Source organism: Cyprinus carpio, chromosome A12, assembly GCF_018340385.1.
Source record: "Cyprinus carpio isolate SPL01 chromosome A12, ASM1834038v1, whole genome shotgun sequence".
NCBI lineage: Eukaryota > Metazoa > Chordata > Actinopteri > Cypriniformes > Cyprinidae > Cyprinus > Cyprinus carpio.
In genome coordinates, this window is record NC_056583.1 from 6,920,575 (window position 1) to 6,944,914 (window position 24,340).

Sequence of the window (24,340 nt, forward strand, 5' to 3'; positions counted from 1 at the left end):
ATTTCCCTAATATGTCATGCGAGAATCAGTGGGCGGGGCTACAGAATTAGGCGTTGATATTCTTCTGTGGAGGCAGTGTTTAACCTATCTATTACGTCATATGTAGCCACATTCCAGGATCTGGCATTCGCTATGTTACATGTAATAAAATAGATTCGATTTACATTCAAAGACTTTTGACTTGCAGGTTTTTTTTTTTTTTTTTTTTTTTTTTTATATCCTGCCTGTTTGTGAACGGTTATCACTGTCAGTCATCACAGTTTCAAATTTCTATCCAAAAAAATTGGTTGTCAGTCCAGAAACAGTGCTGTGTGCTAAGCAGCATGAAACATAAAAAGTATCCAAATTGTGAATATATACTGAAAGTGAGTGTTCTCTTTATAATCACTGAAGCTGCCAATCACTTTAGTTTAAGTCTACATGTGTATATAAATGTATATCATATGTAGTCAATGAGTGGTCTTTGTATTTATATACACACATACTCTAAGAATGCCAGACCTTTCATCAAAGATTATTTCTGTCATGAGATTAAACACTTGCTTTCTCTTTCTAAACAGTTGTATACCGTTGTCCAGCACGTGAAGCACTTCAATGACGTGGTGGAGTTTGGCGAGAATCAGGAGTTCACCGATGACTTTGAGTATCTTGCCACTGGCCTGAAGACTGGTCAACCACTTAACACACGATGCCTTAGGTGCAGAAAACATTGCATTAGTCTATATTCTGACCATTCTTCAATATCTAAGCAATGAGCTAGGCTGCACAATTAATCGCATTTCTAATCACGATTACAATTGACCTACCGGTAAGCCGCCCCTCTCGAATGCAGATGAGCCAATAGCAGTTGAGTATCAGCTGCACTGGGACTGGAACTCGGGACAACTTTAGGTTTCAGCGCCATGGAGAAACATTAGAAGATCTGAAGCTCTCATCGGTTTGATGGTGTTTATGCTACAAAAATGGAAAAGCGATGTGCCTGGGGTACTTGTAACACTGATTCCAGGTATCCTGAGAGGATGGCCAATGGAACTTGTTTTATTCCATTATCTAAACCCAAACAACCCAAAGCAAAATGTCCTTAAGCATTCAAGCCCAATTATAATGAAGACGGAAACATTCATTTTCTGGTTATCATACTCTCATCTGCTCAAGCAGAACAGTAATGTCATCTTGTGCTTCAGCAAGGTATCTCTGGCTAAAACTGGCTAACGTTAAAGTTTGTGAGATTTTAACATACAATCCTAAATAGCTAACTCTTCTCACGTTATGTACAGTGTAGGTCAAAAACACATTAACAAAGGTCTACATTTCAGTGCCTCTCTATATTAAACTGGTTAAATCTAAATTTATTTAATCTTTTCCTGTGGTACATGATTCCTGGATGCTGTCATCTGCGATCGTGACGACTGTAACATGAGGCCTCTTCTGCTTGCATTGTGATCTGTAAACCCTCGCTTCCAAATTAATCTTGTTACCCACCATATTTATTTTCAAATCTTTTATATATCCCTCTATGGCATGTTTAAATCCCACTTGAATGGTGGTCCTTCTGTGTCCAAAATTTATCAAAAAAAATATTTTTTGCAACAGTAACTAAGTGGAAGCGGGGCTTGCCGATAGGTCAATTACGGATGTCACAATTACGTAATCGTTCAAAGTGGCAATTAATCTTTCAAAGTCCATTTATGTTGTTCTGAGTGCTAAAGGTGTGTTTTTTTTTTTCTTTCTTATCTTAAGGGTTTTTGCATTGTTTTAATTTTAGTACAACATTATAATAATAATAATAAAAAGTAAAAGTATGCACCAATCCATTGTATAGTTGACATTTAAGGCTTAAAACTATAGAGAAGCAATAAAAGTTGTTTAGTTTGAGTGTTTTCAGATTGTTTATTTTCATAAATATATGGCATGCTTCAAGCAATGGTATAAACGTTGCTTCAAGCAATGGTATAAATGTCATTCACTGTAAATTGTGATAATCGTAATTAATAATCGCAATTACAATTTCAAGGGAATAATCGACAATTAAGATTTTTGTTGTAATCGTGCGGCCCTTCTATGACTTAATGTTTGTATTTGCGAAAGTGTTTGCTCATTACAATCCTGTTTGTGTTTGTGTGCAGTGTTATTAGTTTGGCCACACGGTGCGCCATGCCTAGTTTCAGGATGCACCTGAGGGCTCATGGGAAAGTGGCTCAGGTCTTTAGAACTCTCAGTGATGCACCTCAACATCCAGTAAGTCAAAATACGAAGTCTTCTAAAACCTTCACTGCCTGATGTCTCATGTCGAATCAATTCTACTTTCCTGTTCTTGCCCCTTCCTTTAGAATCTAGCTCTATGTACGGCCTCTTTGATGTACATCCTCAGCCGAGACCGCTTGAACATGGACCTGGATCGGGCCAGTCTGGATCTAATGATTCGTTTACTGGAATTAGAACAGGACAAATCCATTGCTGATCAGCTAACGACAAAAGAGATGAATAAAGTAAAAGAAAAGATTCGCAAACTCTGCGAAACCGTCCACAACAAGCACCTCGACTTGGAGAATATCACGGTAAGCTTGAGATCAGTTGTGCTTGTTTATTGGCCGAAGTTTCTTACTGCAGTGCAGGAGTTCTGTTTGTTTAGATCTGCAAAATGTCCTGTCAAGGACTTGCACTTTTTTATGATTCTGCTTGTGTGATAATAGACCATTTGGATGAGGGATTGTGTTCATTTGGGGCTTTTCAGAAAGGCTCAGCTTCTGCTTTCTCTAGTGGATACACTTCATTGCTTTTGTTGTCCATTCTAAGGTAGTTTTCAAAAATGTATCAGTCAGTGGGTTGTTCCAACAACTAGTGTCTGTGTTAAAGAAAAGTTCATCCCAATATTGCAATATATTTATTCATTTACACACCCCCGTCACACCAAACCCTTATGATTTAACTTTCTTCTGTAGAACATAATAATGTAGTGGATGTTGCATTTTTGCCAGTTATAAAGAATGGGGACTGGAGTTTTTAAGCTACAGAAAAAGTTGTAATTTGGTGTATTTTCTGAAGCTTTGCAATAACTTTGTGTGAAGAACTGAAAGAAGAAAATCTTTACATCTGAAAAACTCACAGGCAATGAATCTGTTGTCATTGGAGTCAATCAGTGAATCAGCTGATTTGGTTAATAAAGCTGGTTTTATGAATCAGATCAACTGATTTATTTATTTAATGATTCTAGGACTACACAATAAAGTGTATTTTAATCATTACAAGATTTCTGCTTCTCTTATCAAATGCTTCTCTCAATTTGTTATTTTTATTTTTTTGGCATTCGTGTTGTTTTGCATTGGTAACAAGCCTCCACAAGCTTTCATGGTTACAATTGCTAGTTGTTAAGAGTCAAAATCCCCCAATCAGAGCTTTTTGCTTAAATCAGTGCATTTGCTGCCCAGTTGTTTACTTAATCTTCCCAACCTGGCAACTATGCATGCGGGCTCTCTCTAGATTATGGAAAAAGTGCTGATGAGCTGAACCCCCCCAACCCCCCCCCCCCCCCAAAAAAAAAAACCCGGCATACATATAAGTTGGAATTTAGTGATATCTATTGAGATATTTTGATCAAATAAAAGTGAATTACAGCCAGTCTGTTTTTTCACATGATCATTTGTGCTGTTTGCTAAACTGACTGCGAGCAAACCATGCGAGTTGTTGTCTTGGTTTGTGCTTATGTGATAATAACTCTGATTAAATGTTATAAATTAATTTATTATAAATTAATTAATTAATAAATAAAATGACTGTAATCGTGATGATTGTTTTTTTTTAAAGCAAAATCATCATGATTAACTGTTTAACCATTATTGTGCAGGACTTTATTGTTGAACATGGTAAATGTTGCAAAAATGTTTGTTTAAAGATGTTGAATTTACAGATTTTTTCTCAGAGAGGGTTTAGCGTGTTGCTGACAGTTTAATTTTTGTAAGCTGTTCTCACAGGACAATTTCTGGGTGGAACACATCAGAATGAAACGGATTTCATGGATTTTAAAACTTCAGCTGTTGTTACTTGACACACTGTTTTTAAATTGTGCTGAAAATGATGACATTGAAAAAAAACAGAGACGTGACGCTCCCGTCAAAGATATCCATCTGGAGCATGTGCACATAAACCAGAAATTAAAAATATACAGACGGAACACAATGTATCCTGTGTGAATGCCCATGTAGAATATATACTGAAGTGCAGCAAGATAAAACCTTCTTCAATAACTTCTCTAAATCCATTCAAAACACCCTTTGCTAAACTATTATATTTTCTTGTTTTCATTTTTTTTCTTTAGCCATCAGAGCCTGATCAAGAGCTTTTTTCAATCGGTGTTCTTTGTTTTTCACGCCCTCTATTTACATTTGTTTTAATGTTATGTTTAGCAAATAGAGCTTTTACATTTGCATAACGGAGTCATTAAAGCTGAATGTGTTTTTTATAATATCTTTAAAACTGATTGTGCATTGTCTTTTTCTTGGCAGACGGGACATTTAGCAACGGAGACATTGTTGTCGTTGACGTCGAAGAGAGCAGGGGATTGGTTTAAAGAAGAGCTCCGGCTTCTGGGAGGCCTGGACCACATTGTAGATAAAGGTCTTTTGATTTTACTCAGTATTTGCTGAAGTGAATGGCATCTTATTAAATATCGGATTGTTGTCAATTATTTGTTATAGATAGGAGATATTATGTTAATATTGTGTCAAGTTTTATTAAGTCATGACCATCCCATTTGCCTGGGTTTCACATACATGCATTTCATACCCCACAGTTAAAGAGTGTGTGGAGAACCTGAGCCGAGAGGATGATACGGAGAACCTAGTGGCATCATTGTGGGGGGCTGAGAGATGTTTGCGTGTTCTAGAAAGTGTAAGTCTGATACTCATCCACGCTTTCGAATTGTGATTCTTAGACATTTCTTAACGTTGTTTTGCATATTTTAAGTATGTTAAATGTAAATGTAAACAGGTGCAGTATAAAGTGCTCTGAATAAGTTTGAGTTATGTAGATCCAGACTGTTTCTCCTTGAACCTGCAAATCCATTAACATGGGATACAAATATTTCAATCAAAATTAAAATCACATACTTTCCAGCATTTAAATAAAAATGATAAATTATGCTTGTTTTCATATGAATTTTACAATAAAAGGCAATTTTGGTGACTTCCTGTAGATTCCTGTAGAGTACTTAATGTATTTAAATACAAAAGCGACATCTGTTGTAACATTATTGTAACTTTGCTATTTTAGATAAATGCTGTTCTTTTGAACTCTCTATTCATCAAGAATTCAGATTTTTATATTTATTTATTTGTTAAATATTGCATAGCAGAACTGGTTTTAACATTGATGAAAAAAAAAAAATTCTTTAGCATCAAATCAGAATATTAGTTCCCTTTCAGTCAGTCACTCTCGACGTCACGCCGGTGACTGACGAATTGGGATATCGCTTCGATAGACCTATCTACTTCGAGTGTAAACTATACGAGCCAAAGCACATTGGTAGCAATTATTGCATCCAGTTGTCGCTGATCACAGCGTGAGTATAATAAGGCAGCAGGTGCAATGCATACCAGCTTTTCGCTTCGGGGCCGAGCCTTAGTATCGTTCTGCTCAAACTGTGTCTAGCTGTGAACTACGAGTTCAGCATGCTCTCGGAAGCTTCGTGTGTTGGCAAGACGGTTCTTCAGCACTGGTCGTTCCCGAGTTGAGTGGGTTGCACACTTCAGGCTGCACTACCCCCTGTCGTGTTGCAAGCGGCCAATTCCCCTGTGTGCCTCAGCACTAAAAAAGCATTTCCTAAAGAGCAAATTTCTCTAAAAGAGCTCCATGGGTGCATCTTTGTAAAGACGACGGATCGTCCTTATAAGGATGCCGTTTCACCCGTGCGTTTCTGAGTGCAGTTCCTACCAGGCAATGGTTGATGGTCACAATCGCTGCCTCACATGTCTGGGCATCAAGTATGCTGTGGCGGCCTTCGTGGACAAGTCATGTTCCCCTGCGGGAAGATGACCATCTCGGAGCTGCGACCCAGGCTCTGCTACCTTCAGGGGGGCGGAGTCCCGTTGCCACGATCTTGGGCTCGTTCTGGTGGCCGACAGACGAGAACAACTTCCAGCAGTTGCACGGGCAGTTTGTGGGTTACAGTGGTGGCAAACTCCGCAGGAAACCAACCCTCTGGGGACCATCACTCCTCTTGCACCTCCGATCAAGTGGAGCGACCCACGGAACACGCTGGGTCCTCTTCAAAGAGCGTACCAGTGGTATACAGTGTTCCTCCACCCGACCAGATGTCGAGCTGTCCAATGAAGATTCAGCCGCTGCCCCCCTCAGGGACGGTGGCAAAGCCTGAATTGGATCCGGAGATGACAGCTATGCTCTCCCAGGCTGCCGAGAGGGTAGGGCTCGAGTGGAAATCTCCACTGCGTCCCGAGCCCTCGAGGCTGGATGATTGGTTTCTCAAGGTGGCTCGCGCTGGTTCTCAGTGCCCCACCCCGGTGGCTTTCTTCCCAGAAGTAAATGACGAGCTCACCAGGTTGTGGATGGCACCTTTTACTGCCAGAAACTGGCTGGTGGGGTACTCCCTCACCACCCTTGACGGCGGTCCAGCGAAGGGGTATTCCGTGATTCCCCCCTGGTGGAGCGGGCGGTAGTGACACGATTGTGTCCTATGTCTGCTTCCTCCTGGCGGGGAGATTCAGTGCTTCCTTCCCGGGCCTGTAGGCATTCGTCTGGTCTAAACTGCAGTTCCTATATTTCTTGCGGTGAAGCTGCTTCTGCCTTACACGCTATGGTGTTACTGCAGGTGCACCAGGCCAAGGCACTGAAAGACCTACACGAGGGTGGTCACGATCCGGAAGTTCTGAAAGAACTGCCACTGACCTCACGCTCCAAGCGACGAAGGTCACCGTGTGTTTTCTGGGTCATGCGATGTCTACGCTTGTGGTCCAGGAGCACCATCTCTAGCTGTGTCTGGTTGATATTTGGGACACCGACAAAGATCGTTTCCTTATTGCCCCTGTGTCCCAGACTGGCCTCATCGGCGACACGGTCGAGAACCTGGCCCAGCAGTTCTCGGTTGCACGGGAGCAAACTGAGTCCTGGCCCCTGTCAAACCTGGCGGTGAGCGGAAGAGCAAGAGGCCCTGGGATGGGTGACCCAGAGAGAGGTAGCTGCTTTTTGGGGGATGGTGAAGGCACCTCTCTCTCCCCTGGAGGATGGCCGGGTGGAGAATCTAGAAATCTCAACGAGAGATCGGTTTTCTTTATCTCTGGGTCCCAGGAGGGCACGGAGAGATGCGGACGGCCAAGCACCGGACCTCACTAATCCTCCTCATTCACCAGATGGCAGCAGCGGGCGATTCGAGAGCGTCAACAAAGGCCCTACTCAAGCACCCTCTGCCAACCTGTGGAACCAGGTGAGCCTTGCACCCCACACTCACACCCCTCTCTGGCCCGTTCACAAGCCACTTGAGTTGGGTCCCTGTGTTCCACCTCGCTGCCCCACTGTGGGTACAGCTGTGGTTCCGCTGGTCCCATTTGTACTGGGCACTGTGTGGCACCCGCGTCCAGACCTTTGGATACTCCATGCCTGGTCCCTGGACGGGACGCGGAGGTTCTAAGTGACCTATCCCAGGAAGTTGCGAACACCATCACTTTGGCGAGAGCAACGTCTACGAGTATATATGTGTATTTGCTCCCAAAACTCCTTTGGGAAGGATGGGGCTTCCGCAGTGTCCCTATTTCCAGGTGGAACGGGTACATTTTCCCAGTGTTATCCAATCTCAACCAGTGAGGTAGTGCTTTGACAATGGTGAGTTGAACTACTTGTTCCGAGCCCCAGCCGGGTTACATATGGTAACCCTCATTCCCTGAAGGAGGGAAAGGAGACGTCACGTCCTGTCGCCATGGTTACTGTACCACTGCTGAGTGGCCTGGTCATCGGCTCGGCTCCTCAGCGAAAACCTAGTATGCATTGCACCTGCTGCCTTATTATATTCACGTTGTGATCAGCAGCAGCTGGATGCAATAATTGCATGCCAATGTGTATTGACATGTTTAGTTACACTCGAAGTAGATTGGTCTATCGAAGCGATATCCCAATTCGTCGGTCACCGACGTGACGTCTCCGTTCCCTCCTTCAGGAAATGAGGGTTACCATACATAACCGAGACGTTATTTCTGAAGGATCAAGTGACACTGAAGACTAATGGCTTCTGAAAATATAGTTTTGTAATTTTCTTTTAAAAATATTTTTTAAAAATGTCATTTTAAATGTGACCCTGGACCACAAAACCAGTCTTAAGTCGCTGGGGTATATTTCTAGCAATAGCCAAATATACATCATATGGGTCAAAATTATATATTTTTCTTTTATGCCAAAAGTCATTAGGATATTAAGATCATGTTCCATGAAGATATTTTGTAAATTTCCTACTGTTAATATATTAACCCTTATTTTTTGATTAGTAAAACGCATTAAGAACTTTATTTGGACAACTTTAAAAAGTGTTTTTTTCAATATTTAAATTAATTTGCACCCTCAGATTCCAGATTTTCAAATAGTTGTATCTCGGCCAAATATTGTACTGTTTTGAAAGGTTGTGTGGCTATTAAGTGGTAGTAAGATTCCGGTCATGTGTAACAGTTAAATCCTTTACTATATCTTTTTACCTTTAGACCTAATTCTATCTTTTAATGAGGGAATGTTGGTTATTGTACTTGGCAGAGTGAGTCAGTTGTAAACCTCAGTAGATTTCACTGAGGGATAAAAAGACTGCATTAACCTTGATATTAACCTGCTGGACCTGTTTAGAAGAGGATTTTTTTTTTCAATTGTGGTTCTTTATTTATTTATTTTACTTATTTATAATTTGATATTTATCGATGCAGGTAACCGTTCACAATCCAGAAAACCAGGCCTACCTGATCGCGTACAAGGACTCTCAGCTCATAGTGTCTTCAGCAAAGTAAGTGCCTCCAAAATAAAAGCAGTTGTCTAGCTGTAGTTTTACAGTAATGTAGCTTGCCATGTTGTCATGTTTTTGGCAGTAAGCCCCTGGTATTGTGTGGTAGGGCAGGGTGCAGGTTAACTGTGCATTTTGTGCTAGCTTTCCTCATTACAGCAGACAGCCTCCAGACTCATTAACAACCTCAACAGCAACAGGAACACTTTATCAACCGCACCAGCTGCCAAGACCATAAGCGCGGAGCTGCTGCACCAGAGAACACCCTCTGATACAGCTCAAGCCATGCTGACATTTCTTGAAGAGGCCAATCATTTCAAATCTTAATTAGAGTTGCATACTGTCTCAGGTGTCCAACTTCAGACCACTTAAAAGGATAGTTAACCATAGTCATTTAGTCCCTCATGTCATTCCTAACGCCCATGCAGTAAGAGCCATCAGGTACAATAAAGCTTGTCCGTCTGATTCTGACATCACACAACGTCATGCTTCATATCTGAATATTAATTAATTATCAGAGATTATCATTGAATACTTGCATTTAATCTGTTTGCAGAAAGCTATTGCTTCAGACAGCTTTGGAGTTTTTTGCACACTTTACAGGGTAAACCTCTAAAGAGCTACAAGGAAGCAAATTTGTTCCAACAGCAAAGTAAATGGGAAAAAAATCCATTATTGCTTTGCCCCAGCTTTCCAAAAGGCATGGATTATGGCAGTTTGGTAGGAAAAGATGTGCAATGAATTAGAAAGAAGGAACCCAGTTAAAGAACCAGAATAAGAACAAAGTGTTATGCATATATTGCTACACAATGATAATTATTGCGGAAATGCTTTATCTCTTTCTGTGAAAAGGACCCATATATGAGTCATATTAACTAATTTTATAATTGTACCATTTACCACGTGTTGTGTTATGAAAGGGTTTTGATTTATTTATTTTTTTCCTGTCCTTGGTTTCAGAAATCACTGTTGTGACTTAGATATTTTTATCTCTTCCACTGCTAATGTAATTACGAGCTGATGACCCAGCTCTCTAGATGGGGTCAGACCCTTCAAAGTGCACAGCAAACTAAACACGGGTGCTCAGGACGGTGAAGAGGATCTATATGAGTCAACAAAGTCGGCTCACACACACACTCTGCTGGAAGAGCTCATTCAGCTGGCTCTAATTCAATTAGAGAGTACTGCAGGCCTGCATTAATAATGACCCCACTAATATATGAATACATGAACCTCTACCTCCATTTCCCATCTCGCTCTCTAATAACCTCTCATTATGCTAAGCGCATTAGTAGCATTTTGCATGAAGCTGGTCATACTGTAGTACATGCTGTGGATGCAGACTCTCTCTCTCTACTGCTATCTCACTCACACACACATCTTGGGGACTAATAGAGGGGAAAAGTTACGTTTTCTCTCTCTAAAGAAAGCTAATGCAGCTTGTGTTAGTGTCTGCTGACCTTGGCTGTAGCATAAATGCAATCCATTAGGATGTGCACCATTCCTGCTGCATCTGTTATTTGCAGGCTGTTTTTCCAATCTTGAGTGTTACTCTGAAAGGCCATTATTTAGATGCTGATAGAGCACTTATAGTTCCAGACTTGGTGTTAAAATGTGATGTCAATGTCAAGATACAACTTATATTCAACTGAAGTATCTGTCAAGAGGCTTTGATGCCCTGTGATAGACTGTAAATTATAATTTGGTTTATTAAGGGCTGTTATTTTTGTGCTCACAGTAGTATATGGAGTTTGCAAGAGTCTTTAAAGTAGTGTTTCTCAGCTGGTTCTGTTGCAGGACACCAATTTTGTCCAAGTTCTAAGTGCATTGGATTTACAAGGTTTCTGCGGGGCTTTGAAAAGCATTAAGACTTGGAAATTAAGGCCTTAAACGGCATTAGAAGTCATTAAATCTTATTCCTACAGTCATTACATTTTATCATATTTCATTTACAATATTGCCAGTTTATTTAGAATATAGCCTTGATAATTAGAATTTTCACTATCATTACTCTAGTCTTATTTTTTTTTTTTTTTTTTTTTGTGGAAACCATAATATATTACCATTTAAAAGTACCATTTAAAAAAATGTTTCAACAAGGGCAAATTAAATTGATCAAAAGTTTTAAGACATTCATAATGTTACAGAAGGTTTTATTTCAAATAAATGCTATTATTCTGAACTTTCTTTTCATCAAAGAATTCTGAAAAATAAAATGTATCATAGTTTCAACAAAAATATGAAGCAGAATTTTTTTTCAATATTGATGATAATAAGAACCATTATTAATAATTGAGCACCAATATTAAATGATCGTTGCAGAGAAGCAAATAAGCATATTAGAGTGTTCTCCGAAGGATCATGTTACACTGAAGACTGGAGAAATTATGCTGAAAATTCAGCTTTGCATCACAGGAATAAATTTCATTTTAAAATATATTAAAGGGGTCATATTTTTAAGGTAAGTAGTATGTTGTTTTTTGTATTTGGTTTGTTGTTATGTGTTTATTCGGTTTTGTGTTTAAAAAAAAAGTTTATTTTAAAAAATGTTTATTATTGTTGCTCCTCTATGCCCCACCTATCTGAAACGTGCCGATTTTTACAAATCTCATCGTTCTGAAAAGCGAGGTGTACGCTGATTGGCCAGCTATCCAGTGCGTTATGATTGGCAGAATACCTCAAGCATGTGATGGAAACGTTACACCCCTTAACATATTGTGATGTTGTGTACACTGTTCAGAACTCGTGTTTGAATCATCATTGGCAAATTCTTTAAATATAAAAAATGTACTTACAGGCTGTGAGTCAGAAGCGCCAGACTGTCCTTGCAAAGTTGGAACTGCCTCACTTTATAGAAACAGCCTTTGAGCACAGATCCATTGTAGGCTAGTCTGCAGGGTCAGAAAACAGTCCTTCATAAAATGCCTCACACAGCATCACACACTGCGGCTTGAGTGAGGAACGGCCGGCGGGTTCAACAAAGGACACGTGTGACGACCCCGGGCTGGACTCCGCTTCGTCCACGGTGAAAGCCGATCCGGCAATTCACAGTGTCAAGTTGATTTATTTCCTCAGCGACAAGCACGGATCAGCTCTAGGCATGACGAAGCGGATATCATCCTCTTTTGGAAGGCCAAACAAAGTAGTTTCGCTTTCACAATGAAACACCGTGTCTCCACAACAAGGCGGCAGCAACAATACTACAGCGAGGATAAAAGTTACGCCTTCTTTCTTTGCGTGAACATTTAGGCAGTGTAATGCAAATCTTCCCACACGTGTTTAAACGAGGCGTTTTAGGAGGGTGTGGACAAGTCTTAACTTTTATAAAGAATATCTCTTTGGATTTGAGACTTTAGTCTTTGCAACTTTACAGATTTTCTATATGCACCAAGAGCTTGTAACACTCCAATCCATTTAGCCTGAGTTATATTTTATTTTACATTGTTTTTTTGTTTTTTTTTTTGTTTTTTTTTTGAGGATGAGGGCATGACATGCAACCTATCCATGTTGTCATCTATGTAATTAAACTTCTTCAATGACAGTGAAACATTTTAATTTCTCCTTACTTTTACATTAAAAACCCTTTATTTTACTGTCCTTAACTATACTCAGTTGTATGGTTTGTACGGCTACCTTTTATTTTTTGCATTTGTCATTGTTTTAATACAGAACTGTGACCCACCAGTGCCTTAAATTATTTATTTATTTTTTGATCCACTTATTGTTCCAAACCTGTGTGGCTGACTTTGTTTTGTGGAACACAAAAGTTAACATTTTGAGGAATGTTCACTTTGGGGCTGAGCAATATGGTCAAAAATAATATCACAATATTTTTTTCTGTATCTATCGATATTTATCACTATATTCATTTACCATTAATGGGTAAGGAAATGCTTTCCTCGTTGAACAAACATAATCACAGAGTAAGCTACCTTTTAATTCAGGACCCCATGAAATCCATTTTATTTTCCACTAAATTCTCTCTTATGATTTTAATTCAAATTTATCATGAAAAATGGTGTGTAATAAAAAAAAAAAACCTAAAACAATTTAATAAATATTTAAAAATGTCAAATCAGATAAAAAAGAAATCAAATGAAAATACAAAATTTGCATATAAAAATGAAAATATTTACATAATTTAATACTTAATTTACAAAACATTGCATTTTTACATGGATGGAAAATATTGTGGTTGTATTATGTTCCTTTTAAAATAATATTAGTACATTCAGTAAATTTCAGGATACAATAGTGATATATTTCAGTCATAATTTCTTCTAGTTAATCAGATTTTGGTGGTTTGTTTGGAAGATGTTTGAGGTTCTGTGTTTATTTGACAGTGGTTATTCTCAAATGAAATGGTGAAAAGCTTGTGAAGTGACTCTCAGAACAACTCTGTATTTGAAGTTCATGTCATCGGCAGAAGCTAATAAAACATTGTGAGCATCACGTGTGTTTGTGCAGTAGACAAAACGGCACCTGCAAACACACATAACATGCAGACTTTTTAGAGACATGCACAGACTAGCAGTTGTCGCATTTTTGCTTGCTGTGTTATAGGCTGTTAGATTAATACATATCGAGCAGAGCCGATCCTCCTTATACACAATTTACCCATGATGCCTATTGCCTAGGGTCCCCGAGACACCAGTGGGCCTCCTTGCTCTCAAAGATTATTTAATTTTAGTTTCATTTTGATTTTGGACAGCAGTTAGAAAACATGAATGTTACTTTCCTTAGTGCGGTGCGCTATTGCCCTTTCTATGTAACATCCAAATCAGTCAAATCATGTAACGTGATTTGGCGTCATACAGTCTCCTGGCGTTCTTGGTCGATACAAAAAAACTAGTTAAATTCGCACTGAGCTGCAGAAGAAACACTGTTCCCGAGTGCTTTCCGTGTGCGCAGTTCGAGACTGACTGAAACACGGACAAATATAGGCTACTTTTTTGCACTTTGTATATGTCAAAATGTCCGTCTTGTTGAGTTTTCACTAAAAACAGTCAGTTATATCTTTAGTGAAAATAAACAGTTTAAAAAGTAGTCGAATGCTAGTCAGTATCTGTGCATTCAGTGGCTGCTGTTTGTGATCATCTGTTAATTAAACAACAAAAGAAAATGAGAGAATTATTCACTGCTCTTCATTGAATATTGTATAACTTTATGAATCAATTTCTGTTTAAATGGTATGCTAAAGTGCTTTATTTTTTACATTTGATTACTTAACCCCCGGCAAAATTCTGCTTAGGGGCCCCAGAAGTCTAGGATCAGCTCTAATATGGAGTAAAATGTCCAGAGCTTTGTTATGAATAAATTTTATTGCAATCTCAATATACCATTTATCGCTCAGCCCTGGTTCACGCTGCTCTTTTCCATACAATTAATTTGATTTGTGCACTATACAAGAGATCTGAAGCAATGTAATAACTTTTGTGTAAGAAAATAGATAGGATAAGTACTAGATGTAAGAATTGAAATCTTTTCAGTGATCTGTCCCTTTAAGATGTTTTTGGATACTTAAAGAATATTTGCAATAATACTTCGAATGAACATGGCTTTTTTGTTTTGTCTGTTTGTTTTAGGGCATTATGGCACTGTGAGGAGATGATCCAGAGGTACAGTCGAGTGGTGAACAGAGGCCTGTGCTCGTCGGGCATGCCGCTGCCCTACTGCAGCAACAGCAACGTGGGGAAAGCTGTAGAAGACTGTATGCGAGCCATCATCGGAGTCCTGCTAAATCTCACACATGACAACGGTCAGTACAAATACCATGATGTTTAACAAAACAAACCTTCAAAACTGACTGTGATGGATTGCATTAGTAAATGTAACGGTGTTAAAAAGCTACTTGTTTTTTTTTTTTTTTTTTTATAACCGTGTCACCTTTGTACACTCAGATCACTCTTGTGCCTCGATTTCATTGCAGTAATTATTGGCCATTGTTTCACAGTCCCAAAAAAACAACAAACTACCAGAGGCACATCAACAACAGACTCCTGTGTTAATGAGCACTTGTGTGAGGGGAAAGATACCTGCAACTCCAGTTTAAACAAGATTTTTGTATCGCCTATAACTTCTGGAGAGAAATAGCGCAGACACTGGGCATTAATGAATCTTTCTTGTTCACATGTGACAGACCTGTGTTCACGCATATGTGCTTTACTGTATGCATATGCAAAAAAGAAGTAGGCTTTTGGCTTTAGACAATTTGGTACCTTCCCACTGCAACTTTTTAATCGCCTTTTTTCAAATGCATTTTTTGCCCATAGAAATGCAGTTTTCACTACTGTGAAGTGTTTTCACGGACAAAGGTTCTCCATTTTCAGCACAAAGTTCCAACTAATCAGTTATGAAATTCAATTGGTTGTTATTGATTAGTCGTTTCCGACCTAATAACTTTGCAGCTTTTCCTTAGTTACTCCCTGACACTGAAATGTAATATGTGCTGGAAGCTGTTCAGCTGAACAATCAGGCGACTGGGCCACAGCGGCTGTCTCATTAAATTATGCCTTATAGAATGTTTGTTATTCTGCTTTTAAAAGGCTTAAAGTCAGTAAGAGTCATTTGGCTTTCTTACATGGGCTTTTTTTTTTTCTTTTTTCGATGTGCCAAATGGATTTCTGTTAGCAGTGCTGCTTTGGCTAGCTGCTCACTAGTATTGCTGCCAAACCCTTCAGCATAATGCAGGAGTACTCTGTCATAAGCCAGTTGTGAGAAGCTTGGAGAACAACAGTCAGAGAAAATCCCTGATTAACTAATGCTGAACTTGTATGTGCAGCAGTCATTGAGTGAGTTTTCCTTCTGTCTGTAGAATGGGGCAGCACAAAAACAGGCGAGCAGGAGGAGTTACTCAGCACGGTGCTGAACTGTGTGCTCAGGGTCCCACAATACCTGCCGCAGGAGCAAAGGTTCGATATCAGAGTCCTGGTGAGTACACAGCTCTAGTAATTTCACTGTCACATTCACATTCAGTGGGGACCAGCAGTGTCCACTAGGAGTCCCTGAGTGCTTTCAAACAACTTTTTTTTTTTTTTTTTTTTTAATCCATACTGTGATTACATTTGTAATAGGGAACAATATTACAAATCAAATATATGCAGTGTTTATTTGTGAGGTTTATTTGATGATTATTATAAAATTAAGTGACATTTTGTTAATTGTAATGCATTACACTTCTTCCATAAGGAAGTTAAAAAAATTTAATTATTTCAAATAAAATGTTTTAAATTTTTCCAAAATACCACTTTTTTTTATATTGTTTTGCAAACAAATGACAGATTAATTGGTTTCCATTTTAAATGCTCAAATGCTTGTCATTTTACAAGATTTTTCCATTTTAGTGCAACATATATGGATATAATCGTTGCTGTTTTCTATGTATTCTATTTATTGTGGGGCTGTGAATCACTTTTTTAAACTAATTAATCGTAAATGTCTAAATATTCAATTCAATTCAATTCAAGTATATTTGTATAGCGCTTTTTATAATACAAATCTTCGCGAAGCAACTTTACAGAAAATTAAGTTTCTACAATATTTAGTAGTAGCTTATCAGTGGTGACTGTCAGTTTATGTGCATATGGCAGAAATATAACCATTCAACAATACATTTTAATAACAATAAGCCAACTGCAAATTATCAGACTACTGTTTTTCTTTATCACTTGAAACAGTTATAGAACATGAGCAACCTAAATAGACTAAATAAATATACTACAATCATCCAATAAACACATTATAATAAATGTCTCGTATAGCTTTGCCTTTATTTTTGGGAAAAACCTCATATGATGTTTCTGTCTCGTTACTCAGTCTGAATCAGATATGTCTGTTAATTTTGTTTCACTTCAAAGCTTAATAACATTAGCGAACAATGCACAGAGCTGGGCGATATGGCAAACAATCAAACAAACAAAAAATTCTTGATTTTTAAGTAGTCAACTTGAAAATAACTACAACATGATTCACGTAACCCTTCTTTATCAACCCTCTAGTAAAAAATAAATAAATAAAAAATTCTATTTTAAGTGCACCACACATGAAGTTTGTCAACATGATGTAAATGTTAAACAAATCACTTGTTAAATATCTTTGCAAAAAGATGTGTGAACTACAACTGTGTCTTGTACAAACTTGTCTTAAACCTGTTATATGTTCAGAAATTATACATGGAATATGCTTAAAAAAATCTCAAAAGTCAAGGTAATTCAAATTCAGGTATAACACCAGTAGACTATTATTAACTTTAAATGTTTTAAAAATGTGGCGCACGAGTTAAAATAAGTTCAACTCTCATCTTCCTGGATTTTTACCTATTCCACAGAAAGTGAGAAAACTAAAACTTTGTTAATTATTAGACCGATATATTGTTTGGCCGATATGAGCCTGTCACCAAATATGCCGCCGATAAGAACTTTTTTTATTTTTATTTTTTTTTATACAGAACTTGCACTCCATTGTTTGCTACTGGTGACCCAGGTCAGTGTAGTATAGAGATGCGCGGATGAGCTCAAAGAGTCCTCTGCTTCAAATTATCCGCCTGCCACCCACCCGCACCTATATTTGATTGTCACATTACAGTGATTCTAATTCTTAGTTTTGCATGATATGATGCATGGATTGCTAATTTTTAACAGCAGATTCGGTGACGTTAGAGACTAGAGCTGATCTGCGCATCACGGCACGCGTCTGTGGCGCATTAAAGCCTGTGTTACAGCCACTAGAGCTGGTCACGGCCACTCAGTCAATGCAGGTGTTTATATGCTTTGTCGCATCCTGTTGTGGTGCAGTTGTGTGTGATATTGCTATCAAAGTGAAACCAGATTTTCTGTCTGTGTTGTGGTTCCTGTTGATCTAAATGGTGTTTTTTCTCATTTATGTGTGTTTTTAGGGTCTGGGCTTGCTCATTAATCTGGTTGAGTACAGCGCGAGGAACAGACACTGTCTGGTGGAGCTGCAGATGGAGGGAGGTGAAGTCTGGGACTCCATGTGTGTGTCTGACAAAGATGAGTTGCAGACTGAGAGATCTTGCAGTGCCATCGCTGCTCTGGTGAAGGTATAAACACATACACAGAAAAAAAACTGCATGTCCACACTTCATACTTAAAGAAAATGGGACCTAGTATTATTACACCTATTATTAAGATCTTGGTGTGATGTGATCACAAGTGGTCACTCAAAACACATTGCTGTTTACACATGGTAGTAAAATGTGTCTCAGCTGCATCCTCTGTGACCACCAGTTATCAGATTTTGTTGAGGAAGTTCTCAGATTTCATGACTACGTACATCACTGTTAGTGTATGTTGGTGGTGTGCATACAATTAATTGCTAAAATAAAATTATACATTGGTGTACAGTTTGGTATTAAAATTTATGATAAAGCTGACCATTAAAAGGGCAGTGCACCCAAAATTGAAAATTACCCCTGACTTTCTTATTTCAGACGGATATAATCAGTTATATTACTAAATGTCCTGGTTCTTCCAAGCTTTATAATGGCAGTGAGATTTTGAAGTTCATAAAAAGTACTCCACACGGCTCCAGGGGGTTAATAAATGCCTTCTGAAGCAAATTGATGCTTTTGTGTAAGAAAATTATATTATTCATATTATTCTTCTGAAAGAAGAAAGTCATATAGACCTAGGATGGCTTAAAAGTTGAGTAAATCATGGGGCAATTTTCATTTTTGGGTGAACTATCCTTTTAATGCATCTGCACATAAATAGAAATATAAACGTGCAATCAAATAGTATTTGGTTTTCGTGGTGAGAAATTTCAGTGATTCCCAATCATTTGAATCTTTTGAATATGTCCTCACTGATTGGTTCACAAGCAAAACACTAGTAATTGCTTTGTCTCGGTTTCTGCATGTATAGCTTTTTCTTCAGAGAGAGCATGCAGCCATGTTGGCGGAGGCGGAGACAGATGACTTTATCAATGATGCACCGAAGCCAAAATTGGACCAGAGTGGAGAATGGAAAGAGACCAATGAAGAGATCCAGTGGGTAGCTTCAGAAAACAACAGCACAGAGGACAAGACGAAGAAGGGAGAGGAGGATGAAGAACTTGATCTCAACAAAGGTAGACACTACTCCCAGGGACTAGAAAAATGCAAAAAAAATTGTTTGCCATGGCCGTAAATTTTGCTTAATGCTCAAGCCACTTTGGTGGACATCCAGTCTCAGTTTGGACTTAGAGACCCAGTAAAGGAACACAATTTTAAATGTGCCAAGTCAATCCTCTACATTGCGAGTAAATCACTCACATATGCAACTAAATAATTTCTGTCGTTAGCCATTGGCAAATAAATTCTTAGATTGTACTTGCCAGTGTGTGTGTATGAGGCTAATTACAAGTTTAGCATAGATATATTTTCACTCGCTGAACACTGAGCAATTCAGGGTTTTGCGGTCCATCAAGTGATCTGTACTGTTTCAATTAAGCTCAATGGATGTGCAGCACACCTGTATTTGACATACCATGAACTCTAGTGTGAAGGCACATGACTCGCTGTCGCTTTGCTGAGAGTGCCGTTTCTCACACATGCAAAGAGAAAGAGCGAGAGTCTTACATACCATGCTGAATCAACGCGCTACATGTAAACTATATTCTTTGTTGTATTTTCCTGTCAAAATGATTTAATAATTGTTCAGTTTTCAAGAACAAGCAGAAGATATGCCAGTTTATCCTGTAGTGGGCGGAACTAATGCGTAAATGGCAATCTCATTGGCTAGTGCTAATCTATTACCGTCCCTGTTTTTATTTCAGCAAATCGGTCACAGTATCCCTTTGAGTGCTGCACAGCTCAAACGAGTAGCGCGGTTTCGTTATACTTTTAGCTTAATTTGCCGTTTGATGTTTCTCATATGCAACAGAAATGGGAGAGCTTATGAGTTAAACAACGCATTGGTCGGGCCAGTGTGACTGCACACAAAATTTAGTCGCACAGGCAGAAAAAAATGGTCGCAAAATAGCTCCTGCATCAAGAATCCAAATGCGTTCTTAGTTGTTTTTCTGACATTTGTGCAATTCCAGTTATTTTCTTTTGCAACATCTGTGCTGGTGGAGTGCGTTTCCTCTGCAACCAGCCTTATTGTTAAGAGTCTAAAGCCCAAGGTATACTTCAGTTTTTTACCCGGATGCTAGCATATGCTTATAGTTGAACGTGCAGCCTTTCAAAGTATATTCCATTTGATAGCGTGCACGAATGCAGGCGGTCAACACATGCACTCTAGAAAGCTTCATCTTAGTCCAGCATCTGCTCTCTTTTTCTCAAGAGGTTATGACCAATAAAAATGTCTTTGTACTCATTTAAACTAAAGTTGCAGCTCTCTCAAAACCCTCTCACACAAGTGCTTGTCAATGCGGGTGTCTGTTGTTGTTGCAGTCTCCGGTATTTGTTGCTGCTGTTGTTCTGTCTTTTTAGTTTTGTTTTCTACTGTGATCAAAAGCAGCCCGGCCCAGTGTCGCCACCTTGTGGAATAATTGATTAGTGCAAAACCAAGTCATTGCGCATGAGCGACCTGTGTGTATAAAGTAAAAGTAAAAATCATGTGGTGTGCATACATTAAGCTTGTACTATTCTAGTGATGAACTTTGTGTGACTCTCTTAGTACACTGACCCTTACATAAAAAACATAGTAGGCTTTAAGTGGGGCAGTCTGCTTTATTAATGTTGTTTGCTTACTCTACGTGTCAATTTTCACCCACTTTTTCTTTTAGATTCATGTTTGCACACTTTGATGGTCAAGTTTGATTCTGTTTTAGAAAAACAGATAGACTCAAAATAGGTTTTCTTTAGGAAATTTTGTAATGTTTCTGAAGTATTACAAATTAAAAGTACTGTTTCCTTTTTTAATAATTTGTAATTAAATAAAATGTAATTTATTCCTGTGATGGCCACTACTCCACTTTTCAGTGTCACATGATCCTTCAGAAGTCGTTCTAACATGCTCATTTGGGGCTCAGTTGTTATTGGTGATCCATCAGTAATAATGTTTCTTATTATCAGTGTGTTTTGTTGCTGTTTAATATTATTGAATATATGTATTATTATATATCAGAAACTGAGATACATTTTTTCCAGGCTCTTGATGAAAAGTTCAAAAGAACAGCATTTATTTGAAATAGAAATCTTTTGTAACATTATGAATGTTTTTGTTACTTTTAAACATCTGACACTGAAGACTGCTGAAGTAATGGCTGCCTCCTGCTGCCACAACAATAAATGAAATTTTAAAATATTAAAATCGAAATCTGTCATTTTAAATTGTAACATTTCACAATATGACTGTTTTTATTACTGTTGTTACTTTTTTTTAAAAAAAATCAAAAACACTTTAATTTGAAAAATCATAATTATTCCAAACTTTTGGTGAGTAGTGTAATTAAAAATGTTCTGAAATGAAGAAATCAACATTAATTTTGACTTATTTTTTTTTACATAAACACACAATAGAGTATTCCTTTTTTATGAGCTCAGATATTCAAATATTAATGAAAAAATCCCATTTTAATAATCTGTCATTTGATTTATTTATTTTTTTCCCCTTCTCCAGCTCTTCAGCATGCTGGCAAGCACATGGAGGACAGTATTGTGGCATCATACACTGCACTGCTTTTGGGCTGTCTGTGCCAGGGGAGCCCTGTAAGTAACACATTCACTTCACGTCAGTGTTTCCTATTTTGTATCTTTGATTTATGTCGTGTATCTGTGTCTGCTCAGAACCGTGTTTTCCTCATAAAATACAAAAAGTATTGTATATTATTAATGTCGGGTATTTAGCTCTGTCAAGACTACTACTGTTCATCTAGATACCCTTTGTATCCTCGACAAGTGCTCACTTGTGCCCTCCGTAGTGAAATGATGCCACAGTCACTTTGAGGTCAGGAGAAACCCAGGCTAGCCCAATAAGAGCACAGTGTTTACTGGTACCGAGCTTTTATTGTTAATATTCCTTTGCTTTCAGGGTTTGAGTGTTGTTTGTCTAAATTGCAGTTTTCAAGTTTCAGGGCAGGAAGAAAGCTGCCTATGTTGCGTCTGGTATTATTAATGGATTTATTTTCAGGATGTTAATAGGTGGGCTGCAGAATCGGCTGTTATGTACCCCTCTGTTTCTCTTTCATACCACTTCTGTTGCTTTCTGAGTGATGTACACGGCCATTATCTGTCTCGCCAATAAACACAGCCCAGATGCAAACACAAAAAGAGATGCCATTTCACCCACTTTTTCTTTTGGATTCATGTTTGCACACTTTGAAGGTCAAGTTTGTTTCTGTTTTAGAAAAACAGATTGACTCAAAATAGGGTTTCTTTAGGAAGACCCATCGTCCTGTTTGCAGCTTAGATTCATGTTAGGGGGCATCAGAGCATTTAGAAGGAGAGAAATATTTGATTTGGATGTGTTTTTGAAGATTGAGCGCCATGGAGACTGAGCGCATTGAAAAAAAAAATGATTCTAGAGATGGAGTGCTGCTGCTTTGATCAACAGAAACTTGCTTTAAAATCTCCAGACTCTCTCTCAGCGCAGGCCCAAAGTGCACTGTAACCCCACGGGAGGAATGAGCGGCTAATGCTGTGTCTCTCTTTCAGATGAATGTGACTACTGTGAGGGAAAACCTGCCAAAAGGGGATTTTTCAGTGATGACAGAGATGCTGAAGAAGTTCTTGAATTTCATGAACCTTACAGTAAGTACACGAGTTAGTGATCGACCAGTATAGGGTGACTTATATTGCAACTGCTGCAATATTAATTTCAGTAGTCAATACAGCAAAATTTCACTATTTGCAAACATTTTCTAAATCACTGTTATTTACAGGGATAGACAATGTCGGTCCAGGAGTGACGATGTCCTGCATAGTTTAGCTCCAACCCTGAAAAGAAATCTCACCTGCCTGCAGCTTTAGTAATCCTAAAGACAATGATTAGCTTGTTCAGGTGTGTTTGATCAGGGTTGGAGCTAAACTCTACAGCACAGCGGCACTCCAAGACCAATGTTCCCTCAAAATTGTTTTCTTGCTGAGCAAAAAAGTTCTTTATTGGACAGAAATTTTGGCCACCTGAGCAAAAACATTCTTTATATATAAAGGATACCAAAGTATACCAGAGCTGTACAGCGCACACACAAAAGAAATGTGTAACTTTTAACTTTAATGTGCTATTTATATTTGATTTTAAATTATGCACATTTTAGGTTTTTTTTACAGTGCTGTTACTTAACAAGAAATTCTATTTAAATAATAATAATAATAAAATAAAAAAAATCTCACATATAATATAGCTAATAGGAAAAAATGAAACAATTCCCTTTTTTAGTTCAATTGTTTATTAGGCTTATAGAATAGAATAGAATAGAATATTGTTTTATGATTATTACAAGACTTATGTACAGATTTGTACAATATGTGCTATATATACAATTGTATAAATAAAATATGTATATGTATTTACATAATATCTAGTTATTGCCTTTTTCACAGGTACTGAGAAATAAATAGTAAAAACAAGTGGTAATTGCTACATTAGCTGTTTAAGCCGGAGATGGCATGGGGAAAAACAGTTTTTATGCCTAGATGTTCTAGTGCACAGAGATCTGTAACGTGGCAGGAGTGCAAACAGGTTGTGTCCGGGGTGAGCGGGGTCTTTGATGATGTTACCTGCCCATTTCTTCACTCTAGAGTTGTACAAGAACTGAAGGTTAGGCAGGTGCACACTAATTATCCTTTCAGCTGTCCTAACAACAACAAAAAAACCAGTGTGACACAACAGTATAAACAGACTACACCAGAGTCGCTTACCTTTCATGTCACCATCACTAAGGTTCTGACAACAAGTTGGAAAGTTTGAGTTCTAGGAGTTTGCAAGAGAGTGATAAACACAACGCAATGTCCATAATAACCTCTGTAGTCCCATTTAGCAACTTGTTAGCAACCACCTTTTTCAAGACTAGAAAAGCTTTGGAAATAATGAGGGTATTACTGATATATTTCTTGCCATAGAATAACACCTGAAAACATTGGCTTGTGATAACCACGGACTAAAAAGCCCATTGGGACGATAGAATCATAAGTTCAAAAATGCTAACTATTTCCCACAGCATTACTGTATTATATGCTTTAATAAGATAACACACACACAATTTATTTAAAAGGACAAACATATCTACAATGTAACTACAAGTAATAACTCTTTATTATTAAAAAAGCAGTATTCTTTCAGTAAATAAAAGTCTGTTAAAAGAACAGAAATTACAAGCAGTAGAAATAAAGATACAAATGAAGGAAGCTCCAGGTATCTAACAGCAGAAACTATTCACATGAATGCTTATTTTTTAAAGATAAATTAATCAACA

General features: G+C 38.2%; 1 protein-coding gene across 4 annotated transcripts in view; it reads left to right on the forward strand.

The window, feature by feature from the left end:
- The window catches only part of LOC109063924 (wings apart-like protein homolog), a 64,220-nt gene that overhangs the window by 37,099 nt on the left and 2,781 nt on the right, over positions 1 to 24,340 (forward strand). For all 4 annotated transcript variants that reach the window (XM_042767355.1, XM_042767359.1, XM_042767357.1 and 1 more), the window contains 12 exons: positions 561 to 697; positions 2,127 to 2,238; positions 2,331 to 2,558; positions 4,503 to 4,614; positions 4,790 to 4,887; positions 8,910 to 8,986; positions 14,569 to 14,741; positions 15,798 to 15,913; positions 17,877 to 18,041; positions 18,865 to 19,069; positions 21,547 to 21,635; positions 22,581 to 22,676. In XM_042767355.1, coding sequence (XP_042623289.1) covers positions 561 to 697; positions 2,127 to 2,238; positions 2,331 to 2,558; positions 4,503 to 4,614; positions 4,790 to 4,887; positions 8,910 to 8,986; positions 14,569 to 14,741; positions 15,798 to 15,913; positions 17,877 to 18,041; positions 18,865 to 19,069; positions 21,547 to 21,635; positions 22,581 to 22,676 — 1,608 coding nt within the window. The remainder of the gene's footprint in view (positions 1 to 560; positions 698 to 2,126; positions 2,239 to 2,330; positions 2,559 to 4,502; positions 4,615 to 4,789; positions 4,888 to 8,909; positions 8,987 to 14,568; positions 14,742 to 15,797; positions 15,914 to 17,876; positions 18,042 to 18,864; positions 19,070 to 21,546; positions 21,636 to 22,580; positions 22,677 to 24,340) is intronic.